The sequence below is a fragment of the Bombus flavifrons genome, chromosome 13 (genome assembly GCF_040668555.2).
Source record: "Bombus flavifrons isolate JBK064 chromosome 13, iyBomFlav1_principal, whole genome shotgun sequence".
Classification (NCBI taxonomy): domain Eukaryota; kingdom Metazoa; phylum Arthropoda; class Insecta; order Hymenoptera; family Apidae; genus Bombus; species Bombus flavifrons.
Window position 1 is genome coordinate 10,040,721 of NC_138454.1, and position 13,656 is coordinate 10,054,376.

At 36.7% G+C, this 13,656-nt stretch overlaps 1 protein-coding gene across 1 annotated transcript in view; it reads right to left on the bottom strand.

Moving 5' to 3' along the window:
- LOC138186341 (follistatin-A) overlaps positions 1-13,656 on the bottom strand; it is a 59,651-nt gene that overhangs the window by 23,494 nt on the left and 22,501 nt on the right. The window contains exons 2-4 of the mRNA XM_069126140.1: positions 5,273-5,461; positions 4,663-4,881; positions 3,517-3,753 (exon numbers count right to left, since the gene is read on the bottom strand). Of these exons, the coding sequence (XP_068982241.1) occupies positions 3,517-3,753; positions 4,663-4,881; positions 5,273-5,461 (645 nt within the window). The remainder of the gene's footprint in view (positions 1-3,516; positions 3,754-4,662; positions 4,882-5,272; positions 5,462-13,656) is intronic.

The following is a 13,656-nucleotide window of genomic DNA, read 5'->3' on the forward strand; positions in this document are numbered from 1 at the left end:
TGCGCAAAGATATGTAAAATAAAGAATTTATAGAATTATTTGAAACGAATAATTTTCGTTCTTTATACTTTCAAATTATTACCTTCTGTGAGCACCGATCGCCTTAATGGCTAGTATTAATGTTAATCGAATACACGCTCGTGTTATGGACCGGTTATCGAACATTACGTTGGGGCGGTCGATAATTGCCGATGATAAAGAGAATATGCAGTGCATCCGTACAAAGGCGCTGGTCTGTTAAAAAAGATCTTTGACTCCGTTAAAATGTGAGAGCTGTCTATATTTGCACAATGCTCGAACCGATTAGCACACTTTTGAACAAACTGCACGAACGCACTAAATTTCAGACCAAAAGGCACACGAGGCAACATTTTTCTCCAATGACTAACGCTTGAACTTTCAAATCGCGTCATTTTTGTGTCTGATAAAGGTCTAATAAAGGTGTCTTATCGTCACAGAACGCGATAAAACGCACCATTCTTTCTTCTTACGCCTTCTGAATCGATCATTACTGAGAGTAACAATAACAAAATCAATTACTGGTGAGAGAAAAAGCACCTAAAAGCACGTAGTAGGGGTAAAGACAATGAAAGCGAGCTCGGACGAGGTACAAAGCGATTCGCAGAATACGTACACGGTCAGGATCTGTTATCCCTGGAAGAAGGATAATGTAACGGTTGAAAGATCAAGCGACTAGGAACGAGCAGGAAAGAACGCCGAGAAAAGGGAACAATAAAATGGAATTTATCTTCCGAGAAGAAAGATCTTACTTTTCGTTCTTAGAACGGAGCCTTATAAAACTATAGAGAGCAATAAAGAGGGAAGAAAGAGTACTTGAATAACCATAATGACATAAGAAATGAGAATAATTTGCTACGACTAAAATGAATTGCGAGTCTAAAAGAAAATATACACGTAAACATCAGGGATCGGTGTTGGTCTCAAATATTGAATGATACCGTAAACATATTAAGAAGAGCCTCCTAAACTGATCTAATCCTATTAAAAGGAATTGTTATTAGTCGTTAGAGACTACAGAATCATCAATAGATAATCTTACTATTTGTCGATAATATCACTAATAATAGAATAAAACTAATAGGTAACCTCTGTTGGCATAAAATAAATAACAAATCACCGTTTTCTACGTATCATTGAAATACGATGTTTATAATAATTAACTGTGCAAAATTAGTTTCTATCTAAGTTCATCGTAATGTGTTTAAGAAAGCAATGCCATTGATAGATGATATAGGAATAGACAGAATATTATTATCCATGTGATATTTTAATAAAGTTTCCATCATTTGCATCTTATTGAATTAAGAGGAAAAATACAGAACGTTGGTAAGAGGCAGTTTTGGTAGAAAAAGGAGGTCGAAAGGCGATTCACTCGTAAACGCTTGCACAGGCACAGGATTTTATTATTCCCTGCAAAGTCTTGTTTGGACATAACTTCGCTCGGTGACTTTATGGCACCTGTCAGAAGAGTTCGGCACTGTGCAAACCAGACAACAATAAGATACATTCCGATGCAAAGCAGCGGCGGTCTGGCTACTCGCCTGCTCACCAATGAACTGAACTTTTCCCTCTCCGCCTGTTTTGTTCCTTTCCTTCGTCACCGTCCTTCACCCTTTCTTGCTCGAATCCTTTACATGCATGATTTCATGCCGCTTTTTCTCCCGCCGCGGCGAGTAATAAAGAGAAAACATCCGCGTTCGTTTCTAGCTCAACAAATATTATTCCTTTTCGTACAAAATTATTAATTACGTTTTCTACTATTATATAAATACGATCCATTAATTTCTTAATGAGTATTTCAATTATCTCATGATAATTATCATTATAGGTATATATTCAATATCTTCGTAAATTCTTCATATAGAATTTATCTTTGCAATAAGCATTTGAAATTATGTAGAGTTGATAAGAGAATATTATACGTTTGGTGCAATTAAAATTTATGAATTAGTCATAATCCGAGAGATATGAAATTATCGATTGATCCTCATTTCATCTATCCAATACCTGTTTAATCTTTCTCTTATTTACTATATGTTCTATATACGAGGATATAAATAATTATTGTAATTTAAGTAATATTTGTATATCGGATAATTACCTGCATTAAATTACGCTATGTACAGTACTTAATATTTTTATAAACATTCTCTTTATTAAATGCAAGATTCTCACGTGTATTTCTCGTGCTTAGAGATATAAGAATCGTGCATATTAAAAATGTTTATCTCCGTAATATACCCCTCCATTTTTCGTGTCATTAACCAAAACAGAACGTAGTCTTAAAAAGTACGCTGTGACATCACCGTTCAATTCCAACGTTGGTCTCAGTTTGCATTAAAAAAATTCTTATTCACCAGTTGCATCGGCCATATAAAAGCCACCCTGCAGTTTACACCCGTTTTCCTGCGTTTAATCACTCTTTTACATGAGAAGCAACAGGTAGTGCCTTCGAAAGAAAGCGCAAAACGTATTCGAGCTCTCTCGCACAGAAATTTATCCTCTAACATTAATCTCACGCTCATCAAAGGTAAAATCCAAAATACAAAAGCGCAATAATAAAACGAACAGAAGAAATCTACAATTTATATCAAAATAATAAACGAGGATCTTAGATGAATACAAGACACGTAAAAAGATTGCGATCAATTTGTGATTAATGATCATTTTAATTGGAATTCGGCGATATATTTCAAAACAATCTATCAAAACGAAATTGAAAAGGAAGTATCGTATGATACTTATCGATAATCTAATTATAATCTAATAATCTAATTAACTATCTATCCATAGGATCAGAGGTAAAATGTTACGTAGGAAATAAATAAACATGTCTAGTCGTATTTCTATCTCAACAAGAGTCAACATTAACGCATTCTACAACAATCAATATAAAATAAACTTCGCCGACTAAAAAATTTTCGACAATGCGAAAATGACATAGCTGCGCAAATGACAAAATTGATCATTTTGACAAGATCAATGAAAAATTCGATCGATCAACAGCATATCCTTTCCCTTTCCCCTCTCAACAGAGCAGTCATTACGACAAACCTTTCCCATTACGAGGATCTCTCTATCGGACGCCCGCCACTGTTTCCCGTGGGATATTTACGATTTCCCCGCGAGGCTTCTCTGCCCTGGAACCGATGGTTGCGCACCGCTGTGCTGAAAAACCGACTAAAAAGCAGGCCACGACGAGACGGTAAAGAGAGGCGAAAAGAGAAGGCGAAGAAAAGGCAAACACAGGGGCTAGAGAGACGGGGCGAGAAGAAAAGAGAGAGCGCGTGCAACCGACGGAAACAACGGTGCGTCCGCGCAGTCACGGGGGTGTGAGGTAGAAAAGAAGGGGGAACGAGGTGACAGGAGGAAGAGAGAAAGGCTTGAAAAAAGAGGGAGAAGAAAGAAGAACGTCGGAGGATCGACGAAGGTGGCGGAGTTGAGCGACGAAACGAAGATAAAGAAAGGAGGAGAAAGAAGTAAAAGGAGACTCACGTTTGCAGTGGCCCTTATAGGCGACGGGAATGGCGCGACCTGCGCGGCAGGCGGCAAGTCGCAGGTGGCAGGCACTCTTGTAGGTGTTTCCGTCGGCCCCGCAAACGGGGCGTGCGGCGGCTCGCTGTTGCGGGGGCGGCTGGGGGCACCTGCGGGCGCACCTCACGCAGTGCGGGCTCAGGTTCTGGTCCAGCACGCAGCTCCGGCCTTGGCCGCACCGGACTCGTGCGCACGAACCTGCTCGACACTTTACACGTTATTACGCACAGTCGTAAACCGACCCCGTGATAGATGCGTCGCCTTCCCTGTTTGTTTTTCGCGCCGACCAGCGCGCACGCGCGAACTTCTCGCGGTTACCTAGTACGCGTGCGCGCACACGCGATTTCTGACCACCCCGGGTTATTTACTTTTCTTTCGATTGCAGTTTTGGGAGTTGGAAGTTTAGGGGCTGATATAGGAGATAGTTGAAGATCAAATAGTTTTTGACAATTTGGATAGTAACAGATATGTTGTTAATCGAGTTAATTGAAATATTTGGGGTTAGTTGATTGGGGTTAGCTTCGGAAAGTATGATGGAAGATGATGAAAATGATGTTGGTTGGTTGGAACGATTTTTACGATTCGGCGGTATGATTCAATTTGTTGATATCGTATATGTATGTTAATATACTTATAAAAGTCAATTACCGAAGTGGTCAGAAATAATCGACGATATGTTTTTAATTATTTATGATTATTAAGTTATATTTGTAGAGTTGAAAAGTATGAACGAAGAGAATGTGTTAGTTTTCCTAGTAACTGATATTAGAGAAATGTTTTGATGTAATCGAATAGCTTCGAGAATCCCAAATATTATATGTAATTATTGAAACATGCTATAGTATTTTAAATGAACAAATTAGCAATTTTCAAATGATATCAGGGAGCTATTTCATTTCATTTATGCATACATGTGATCTCTGAACCAAAAATAGATAGATTTCATAATCTTTATATTTAATTATTAGTTACAATTAAATTAAATTATATAGATCTACTCGATAGTTTCTTAAATTTTCACGGAACCTATCCTAAATGGCCTTTTCGATGGCTATTCAATTACGAAGCGGTGGTGATAATGATTCCATCTCTTTCATACATACTCACTTTGGCAGTGGCCGTTATAGGCAACCGCTAGTTCGTGGCTTCCCTTCTTGCAAGCGCGTTTCTTCAGTCTGCACAAATTTTTGTAGCTCTTGCCGTCTGTCCCACAAACTGGACCTCCTCCTCTTGGTGCCTTGCACTCAGGACTGCACACGCACCTTGGTCTTCCCCTACGCACCACGCACTTCTTCCCTTCCTCGCACCTTACTTCCGTGCAGCTTTCTATTAAGAAACATAGTTGATACGTTGAATTGATCTTTTCATGAAACAACATGCAGAATAAGCTCTTTAATTACCAATGAATCTATACTAATTTATTTATCAAAATTATATGACGATTAAGATTTATAAAAGACTAATATATCGCATTGATATATTAATAGAAGATTTCTAAGGATTAATATTTACAAAAAGTACCTAATTGTTAAGAAGTTATGTACACATCATATTTTTTGGAATGGAATCACGTCTTGATAAATAAATACGTACTATCGTAACAGGCTCTATGTAATAATAATCATAAAGCTTTAGGTTCTTTTTATTTGCAACTTTGATGAGAATTTTTCGCTTTTTGGAAAGTATGAGATAAAGTCGAAATAAAATATTCATTTACCTCTGCAAGGACGACACTGGACACCTCCTCCAAGTACCTTCCAGAAAAAGAGACTTCCACTATCGAGGTCTTCCTCGGAGTATGCGGTCGCTGCCGCTGCGTTCGACGCGCAACAATCTTCCTTCGTCACTCCTTGTGACAACAATTCCTTACAACGACCGTTACTGATGGAAGACCAGCATATGCCGCCTATAACATATCAAAGAGACAAGAATTATTGCTTGAATAATGAGACAAAGTCAACGAGAAACTAATTATTGATGAATTACGAAGGGAAACATAAATCACGATGGAGCAATTTTAATGTTTAATACGCTATCGATCAGTCACGCATTGCTACAATTCTCTTTCAATACGATTCGTTATTTTAAAAATATAGACTGCAGATGTTTATGCAAATTCATATTTCTACGAGCACAATTAAAGAAATGCAACATAAATGGGAACTTGTTCCACCTACTAACTGTTATAACGAGCATTTCACTTTAAACATATTATAGATTTTTACATATTACGTGCATCCTAAACATTTTCGCGATATAATAATGAAATTAATTACTCGACTAATTTTTTTGCAAATCTTCGTGAATTTATCATCTATCTTCGGAAAAGAAATTCCTCTTCCTATCTATAATCTATATTATATCAAAGCGCTCCATTCTCTTCGATCACCAAGTGATAGAAAAATAAAAAATCAACAAAAAATATCATCACCTTGCTTTTTCCATATGATCGTTAAACATAAGAATTCAAGAATCATAAAATCCTTAAAAACATGAAATAATGTTCTGTAATCGACCAAACGCGCTAACAGTTACGCTTTCGAGATAAACGAGAGGAACAAAAATAACTCTGGCAGAATGCAACTGTAGGAATTCCAGACAAGATATGACGAAACAACGAAGCTTCGAGAGTCTCGACGGGAATCGTCGACAGGATTTTTTTCCTGTTTCATGGCGCGCCTAATCACGGCCATAGCTATGCTGGGTGCGCAATGCGGGGCTCGCGGGTTTAGTCGGTTTCTTAATGAAAGACAGCCGGCTTGCGTTAGTATTCCCGGAACGTTGTATTAATGAGACGCGTTCGCGGGGAAAATTCCTTCGAGGAGTTTTAATTGACACCGTGTACGGCGGGCGCGACGCGCGACTTTAAAAAAGTGGAACAAGGCTCGGCGCGAAATCGACGGACATTCGTTAGAAAGCCCGACGGACGTGTCATAAAGTTGCGAAAGAAACACGTTGTCCGCAACAAGAGTACACGTACGAACGTGTACCACCGACAGCCAGCGGTGATATGAAGAATGAAGGAACAAGAACGATGAGTCGTTGATTTTCTGGGAAAAATGACGGGCAATATATTTCCCAGATGAACTGGGAAAGGTGACTGCAAGTCGTGGTGAATTAAATGTGGGACAAGAATGCGAATATAAATAGGTGCGATTGGAAATTACGTAGCGGTGTAGGGAATGTGCAGATGTGTAATGTAACTTGTAAAGAATTACAGTATGCGCTAGAAAGTTTAGTCTCATTTTTCATACGTAAAGTTTACAAAGGAAAAGAAAAGACAAAATAGCGAAGGCCGATATCTTTTGTCATTAACGACTTGTCAATTTTTTATGCTCATTTATTTATCTAAGTAAACATTTGCACAGGTTTCTATATTGTTTCTGCTGCGTTAATTTGATTATTATATGTAGACTTGCTTCATGCTTAACCATCGTTATATTACAGCTAGATAGTGTGAAGAAAGAATTGATTGAAGTGGCAGTATAGTATAGTACAGTAATAGTATATATAAATATTTAGGAAATATTTTTCTCTCGTTGGAAATCATTTTAATAAACTTTAAGGGTCATAGTATTCCATCTCTTGATCAGATAATTCACTGTTTATAATATCAAATTTAACGTATTAAATTAAGATTAAACTTGAGAATAAAAATATCGCAATAATAGTGTAAAAAAATAACTGTACTTTAGTCTTTTTGCTGCAAAAGTTCAAACATTCATTCGTACTTTTTTCGTTAAGAAGATTCAGCTTTCCTTAACAAATAAGCTATACCAAGCTTTTCAACGGTGGTGTTTATAAAATCTTAATAGCATACATGATAGATATACTACTTTTTGTTAAAGATTATTAAATTCTTAGTGGAAAGTAACTGCTTTATTTGTTATTTGTAATAGGTACAAGACAGATCACCTAAACTGTGAGAAACATTTGTCATAAATATTCATTCGGTAAATGAATATTTATTGGGTAAATGAATATTTATAAAGTTTTTATGATTCGCATAGTTTTGCATTTTAAATCTTAATTAACCTGTTGATAAGATGTATCTAGATCGTACATTTGATCGTTTCTTTCTTTCTACTATATGCTACTAATTATTATAATATCATTTTATACAGATGATCAAATTCATCTAATAATATTAGAGAAGTACAGTTAGCTTATGGATAATACGAGTTCTGTGAAAAACCATCAATTTAGTCATTTTAAACATTCTAATAGCTCTAGTGTTTAAAAAATTATTAAAATATCATTGACGTGGTAGACAGACAAACTGCAGTCTGTAGTCGCAGGTCCTGAGAAGCGGGAAAGTTAAGTATTTTTCTACACTACGAACTCATAAAGGAAACGTCCAGCGTGAACTCCGTATGCAAGTACTTTAGCTTGTATGATCAGCACACACGAGACTCGTCCAATTCCTGGCTACAAGTTAGGAATAGTCGACATTGTTTACCGAACTCTCCATCGACTTAGGGTAAAATTCCTCGAAGACGAAGAGTTAGCGGCTATGCTAACGTCTGTGCCACAATGAACCTCCCAACCCAACGTACTAATTACTTCCACTTTCGATTGTGTGTATTTAAATAGTCCTCGCATGCGTTGCATTCAAAGCACACCTCGACAGCTTTTCCGTTTTCTTGCTCTTAAAAAGTGTTATCAATGGATATTTCAAGCGCATACATTGGAGACACGATGAAATTGCGTACAAGAGCAATTAAAAGACGATGTAATTAATTTTTATCGAATTTCTTTATAATATCGATCGAGATCATTTTTAGAAGATAAATTCGAATATAAAAACTTAAATTTTAGAAAAAAGTACGGAAATTGTAATTTTTTAGTGTACGTTATACTCTATAATTTTAACAAATACTATTCTCTCAATTTTCTTACGTAATAGTATTTCTCGAAAGGAACAAGTATAGTTTCTTGTATACTTCAGACAACCGTTACCTTACCCTCCCATAAACTTAAATTACCAAATTAACATGTATTGTGAGGCACGATCCAGAGATACGTAATCCGGTACAATTGTGACGTACGATTAAAATTTGCATACCGAAGCGATCACTGGAAAGAATATGATGATTGCATCGTGAGACTTACGTATTCAAGGAATATATCGATTACCCTAACTTTGTACCCTTCGCCGTTAACCATTCAGCTCGTCGAAGTCGTAAGGAAACATAACAACAGAATACGAAATGAATGATGCTAATAAAGGATGCTTTAACAGATATAAAGTATGCACGGTTGGTGGAATCACAATTGTGTTTTAAGCAGTGCACGGTTGTGGATCAACAGATCGGTAATGGGATCTGTTCTGCTCTCTTTGGTCGCGTTTTCTTTGACTGGAGTTAAACAGCAACTCAGACGTCGGTAACAAAGGCGTGTGTTTAAAATGCGTTTATAAAGCGATTATGGTCGTAAGAGGTTGTAACAATAAACGTCATTGAACAGTTATAAACGGTACGTCCAAGTGGATTAGTTAATAACGTCAGTTACGATCGCGGGTAAATGTTAAATAAAATAATTTGAAACTGATTCATCGTTGCGATAAATGCGCCACCGATTCGAGGTAAATACAAGTCGACTTCATCGCGAATAAAAGATTCGTAAACGTTTTACATTTTCATTCGAAGATGATGTTCCACAATGATAGTGAAGCAATGCAAAAGACATCTTATTTCAACTTGCAATTTATGCATGTCCGTTCATTACGCATGTATATACGCAGTTTGATATTTATTAGCTGCAATCAGGTTTTGTTGCGATGCACAGTAGCGCTTGATTGCGTACGCCAACATTTTCTTTCATCGCTATGGAAAGGAAATATCGTCGACGCAGAACCTGTGCGTTTGAAATTAAAATTTTTAATCTTTTGCTTGATGTACGTACAGTTGCTCGCGAATGTATTCGATCATTCATAAGCTCTCTTTATGAATACGCTATAACGTGTATTATACGAAATATTTTGAAATAGACGACTATGGTAATCATATTGGTGACGTAACATAACATGCTGATAAAAGATTTCTAAAAGTATTCGAGTACTTTAGTGAACTAACGTGCCTAAAAAATTCTACGCGATTCTGGAAACTTCATCGTGAACCGATTGACACTGCCTACATCGCGGAAGCAAAATTAAAAAATACAACATCCGACACGCACGTGGCGTTCCGCTGGCCAAAAGCCGCAAAGAGGCGGCGAAAGGGGTGGAGAAAGAGAGAGCTCGCACACGGCGTGGTTTTGCGTGGCGGCATAAAAAGGCTGAGATACACCACGGGAACCAGAACCGAGACGTCGCTCAGAGACAATGGAACTCCTCGGGCACCAATTAATCACCGCACGATAATGCAATTGGAAACAGCCGGTTCCCCGTCTTTTCGCAAGCTTGGCCAGCGTCTGGCAACGAATTGCTCTGACTACTGCCGTATCTTTTTGTCCCAAATCCTCGGATCCTTCGCCTTTTCTCCTTTCATCGTTGCTTCATTTTTCTACTTTCCCCGTTCTGTTGCTTTTCTTTGTACTAGTTTCATTCTGACTCGATAGAAATATAGCATGGATCGTAATTTATGGTACGACTGGAATAACAGAGATTCCATGATCCAACACGAGACGAGAATCAAGAATAACAAAATTCTGTCGAAAATTTCATTTACGAAGAAAATTATTTCAATCAAGTAGAACGTATATCTAATTGTAAAAAACCACTTCTTATTTACCAATTTAATAAAAAACCACTTAGAATGAAATTCGTATTTCCTATAATCAAATACACGCATATCCTATCAATCTTTAAATGCATTTTTCTCGAAAATGAAGCCCTCGATCTAATTTTGTTATCCTTGACTTTTATCTTCTTTCAACTCGTAGAATGTTCATCGCTACGCTTGTACCTCGGTTGACGGGAACACACTGCAGATTTGTTTCTCTATTCCTTCGTAGCACAGACTGTTGTCGATTATTTCTTTCGAAAGAGACGAAAAAACGAAGCGACTGCAATGGACGACGACTAAGCGAAGTTTATTCGGTTTTTGGTAGAGTCAATCGTTGGCGATCGTTTGCCACATGTCAGACGCTCTTCTCCCTGATCGCTCGTCCTTCGGGTTAACCGCGCGGAAAGGACGTTGCTCGTCTCGTCGACGAAGACAAGTCGCAGAGCGGGATCGATTCTTGCGTCCGCCGAAAGGAACTTCCGTTAATCCACGGTTAGGATAAATCGTACGCGCGTCTCGGAATTCGGAACAGTCGAATACTCGCAAGTTTTCGTTATTGTTAAAGTTTTTAAAACGACATAAACACGTGCACGAGCGATGTTCTCTAACAGTTGTATTAGTAGATTGCAAATGTTTGTGCAAATTCGTAATTTTATAAGCATATTTTAGGGGATGGAACGCGATAGAAATTAATTCAGTCGTTTTTGGATAAACTTACCATTTATTATCCACTTTGCTTTTGAATTATTTATTTATTATCTATTGGAAATTAGTCCTAGTAGAATCAAATGATAGGAAATCGTGTCTCGGATCATTCGAGATTGTACAACGAGTTTTTATTAAGCGAATTTGAATTAATTCACTCTTTAAATACAAAATTATTGTACAACGATTACTTTACTTAGTATGTACGAAGATGCATTCTGTGCACATGCACAGAATCGTGCGTAGAATGCATCTTCGTACATTTAAATTTCCCACAAATGTATAAAGATTTGCAATCTAATCATTAGTAGATTTCTGACGTAAATCAATTCTTGTGACATTAATTGTTTCTCCATTACTATAGTCAACGTAAAACACACTGGCATTCGTAGCAGAAACTTTTTCCATTATAACGCGATACCACTGATCATCAGCAGTAAATTTAGCAACCGCTTATTCATTTCTAGTAGACGTATAAGCACCCGGAACTATAGGATTAGATGCTACTTCGATGCAATTGCAGAAGAATATTTTCCAACATTTTACGCTGATCAACCCGTTCCATAAACTGTCTTCGTGATTTTACAAAGTACTGCTTAACAAAAGCTTGGTCTTTCCTACTGTTTCTTCGGTCATTTGTTAATTTATCTTTATCGTCACTTTTTGAAATGTAGATAGATAATTTGGTAGACTTGTTAGGGCAACTAACAATGGGATAATTAAGAAATTTCAAACAATTTTTGAAGGACGAGTTCTAAAATTCCATTTGAATTTCTATCGCAATAAGAAATTTGGAGATCTTATAGAATTCCTTGATGACTTTTCGATTATCGGAATTTCGAGTATCGGGTTGATTAAGAAATTGGAGTATGATTTCCTCTTTTAAAGAATTTGCTAAAATTTGTCCAAAACTTATAACGAATATTTGAAACTAAAATACCAGTGTTATCGGAGCAATCTTAATTTGCCACTTAAATAGAGAAAAGACGTGATAACAATGATGGCATTGTGAAAGTTCGTAAGTTGTGCACATGAAATGTCACACTATTCGTTGCATAGTGTAACCATAGTGTAACCTGCATTGCTCGTAAAGTACCTAAACAACACGGTGACTCAAGTGATTTGATATTAAGTTTTCTGGCGGGCGACTTTCGCTTATACCTTTTTTATCGCACCGCGAAATTCGAGATTCTTGAGCCTTAAACCACGCATTGGAGTTAAATTACGATGTTTAATTGTATGAAACTACCGAGTGTATTAAATTCTGTCCACTCTCCACATGTCTTCTTTCATTTCATTTGAACGCTTAAACTTACGAAGAAAATCATCAACGTTCGAGCAATAAATACATAAAAAACATGAATGAGAGGACGATTATTAATATAATTTACAATTACAAGAAATAAATGTATTATTTCGGTGGTGCGTTTAAATTTCAATAGATTTTTTCCGCCAAATTTAATTCCACATAAAAAATCATAAATCACAAAAGAAAATTACATTTAGCACAGCATCGCGAATTCGACGTAAAAATAGAATGTACGTCTCGGTAATCTTATTCATCGTTTGCATAATTTCTTTTTTTAGTTGATCCAAAACATCGAAAGATGTACTTGAAAATAGCTGTGTGAAATACTGCATAAATATTGCACTGGTAGTCATTTCTCGATTTATTACACATAAAACAAGTTCATTCAAAGTCAAAAATACGTTGCTGAGTTAAACACGTATGCTTTCCAAACGCAGACGAACATTTTTCTTTTTACAATTTGCAAGAAAGAAAAGTAAAGACTAATACTGTCTGACTAAATCTCGTGAACCGTAGCAAGAATGAGCTGATAGAAGCATGACGCCCTGTTGCTAGCTAAAATAGCTGCAGAACCTTTCGAACCCAGCACAGTTTTCGTTCGAATGGTTCGTGTTACGCCTGGGAATAAAAATAGTTTTATAATCAAGCGTACAACGAATAGTCGTGTCCTCAAAATTATTAAGAAAAATGTTGAAGTTTAGTCTAGCAAAGAATATTCACGCGGACCTTATCGAAAATAGAAATTTCACGCGAACTTGACAAGTTAGATAATAACATCAAAGAGAAAATAATTAATTGAACTTCGAGCAGTATATATCCTACTTTATGGAAAGAATCGTAATATCAGAAAATAATTGTTTTCCAATATAAGATATTTACTTCTGTATACTGAATTCCCGGAAATTGTAAAAATTAAGCATATCAAGTACTTAAGTTTCTCAAGAATTACTTCATTTTTATATAAAAGAAAACAACAATATTTTCTAAGGTAATCTTTAAATACAATATTTACTTCTAAACATAACAATTTATTTTTGTGTAAAGCGTCATTAAAATTGCAATAATTAGGTAGCAAATTACCGTATTTCTAAAAAATTCTTCTATTTTTCATATATCATTAATTTTTCTAACTACCCTTTTTTCACCACTGAGGAAACAGAGAGAGATTGAAAGGGAAGAAGGGAAGGTGCACACAGCCCTATGACGATCAAAAAATTAATTAGAAACGAGCGGGTCACCGGTTGAGGGATTGAGATCAAAGGCCAAGCGGTCTGAGAAGATTCTCAGACGAGACCCACCCCCGTCCGTGGGCTCGCCTTTTGCCACTGACCTCCCTTAACGCCGCGCGAAATGCCTTCTTTC